At 34.9% G+C, this 1682-nt stretch overlaps 1 protein-coding gene across 1 annotated transcript; it reads right to left on the reverse strand.

Moving 5' to 3' along the window:
- Positions 1-29: 29 nt before the first annotated feature.
- Positions 30-663, reverse strand: LOC110037369 (tRNA-dihydrouridine(47) synthase [NAD(P)(+)]-like; the record flags this gene model as incomplete). Its single annotated transcript, XM_020742002.1, has 2 exons — positions 30-388; positions 482-663. Coding segments are annotated over 2 exons (281 nt in total), but the record flags the coding sequence as incomplete, so codon positions are not given.
- Positions 664-1682: the final 1019 nt, after the last annotated feature.

A 1682-nucleotide genomic window follows, 5' to 3' on the forward strand; every position in this document is an offset into this window, starting at 1 on the left:
TGAAAATATCACTCAATAGGATAACAATGAAGGTTTGTTGTCATTGTTGTAACAAAGTTATGCCAAATGCCCATCGTTCACTAAATTAATGAGCAATTTAGAAGATTAAAATGCTTGATTATGCAAACAAATTGTGTAACACTGAAATACAAGCACCGGAAATTTGAAGCCCATTTCAAGCAGCCTTTCCCTTCTTCTGTCCAATTTTGGAAAATTTCTCTAAACTGGCCAGGGAAGGTGATGCATATAATAATCTTTCAGCTGCATCTAAAGATGAATATTTGCAAAATCAGCCATTCTCAGCCTTGTCATAAGCATTTGACTTGTGTTTTGGAGCAAAAGTAAATCCTTCCGGAACCTTGCCAAGCAGCATTTCGGATATCCTAATCTGTAAATAAAAGCATTTATATTAAGCTCGGATTATAATCATTAATGAAATGTCATGTAATATTCAAAATTTTTGCTTAGTTTGGCTGCGTACCCAATCGGCAGCAGAGTCGGAAGCCATTAAGGTCTCAAGATCATCCCTGCCAGAGTAGCTTGGCGGCCGCCAATTAAGACGCTGTGGGATAATATCTAATAAACCAACTGGAATGTATCTGTGGGTGTAACTAAGCCACTCTAACAGAAAATGCCTAGTTGTTTCCACGCCTGTACAAATAACTTAGAATTAAGAATTAGACAGAGTGTAATGTCTTTTTTTTTAATTTTTTTTGTCTGAGAGCATTTACATACATAGAACACAATTCTTATGTATTTACATATCTCACACCTAGACTTTCATAGTTACACACATTGCACTCAAATCTTTAATATCATATTAAAAATAGAATCACATAAAAAATTGCACTACTTTTACTTTTAAAGTGAAATACACATTTACAGGCAAAGTTTTAAACACAAAAGTTCTATGGCTGTTTTACTTTTAAAGTGAAATACACATTTTCAGGCAAAGTTTTAAACACAAAAGTTCTATGGCTGTAATTATGAAAGCTATGGAGTGAGATATGTAAATAGATAAGTATTGTGTGCTATGTATGTAAATTCCCTTCCTCCCCACCCCACTTTTATTTGTTGATGCGAAGCCGCTAAGATTTTGATGATCTCTTAAATAGCTAATAATTTCTAATAGAACTAGCCTTAAATATTCAAACAAAGCAGCACAGAAAAATCATAATGCTTGCATCAAGTAAGAAAACTTTATTGCGGATGAACAAATACAAATCAAAATGTTCTACATTGAAGGCGATATCTGGCACGATACATGATACTTTCAGAAGTTTTAAGTTCATTCACAGCTTTCAGGAAGCATAAAATTGAATAACCAGGCGACTTTTTTGTTTGGGAGAAATCTTGGGAGAACAAACTCTAGTTAACATTTTGTGTGATCCTCTTCGATTCACATATCATATGCAAAAAGCAAGCTGCAGTTGGTTAATAAAATAAGAACAGAATTCACAAAGCCTGATTTGGAAAATTCATGAAAAACACCGCCATTGCAATCACACTGATAACTCTTGCACATTGCTTGCCTTCTCCTTAAAATAACTTCTCCAACAAAGAGAGGCTAGGCTTTGTTGACCTCAATTTTTTGTGAGGTCTAGTATTCCTCGTAGGAGTTGGGATCTAGCCTTAAAGGTCTTCCTGCGACTATCTTAAAACCTTAGAAATGGGACCCGCCT

The sequence above is a fragment of the Phalaenopsis equestris genome, unplaced genomic scaffold (genome assembly GCF_001263595.1).
Source record: "Phalaenopsis equestris unplaced genomic scaffold, ASM126359v1 Scaffold219049, whole genome shotgun sequence".
Lineage (NCBI taxonomy): Eukaryota > Viridiplantae > Streptophyta > Magnoliopsida > Asparagales > Orchidaceae > Phalaenopsis > Phalaenopsis equestris.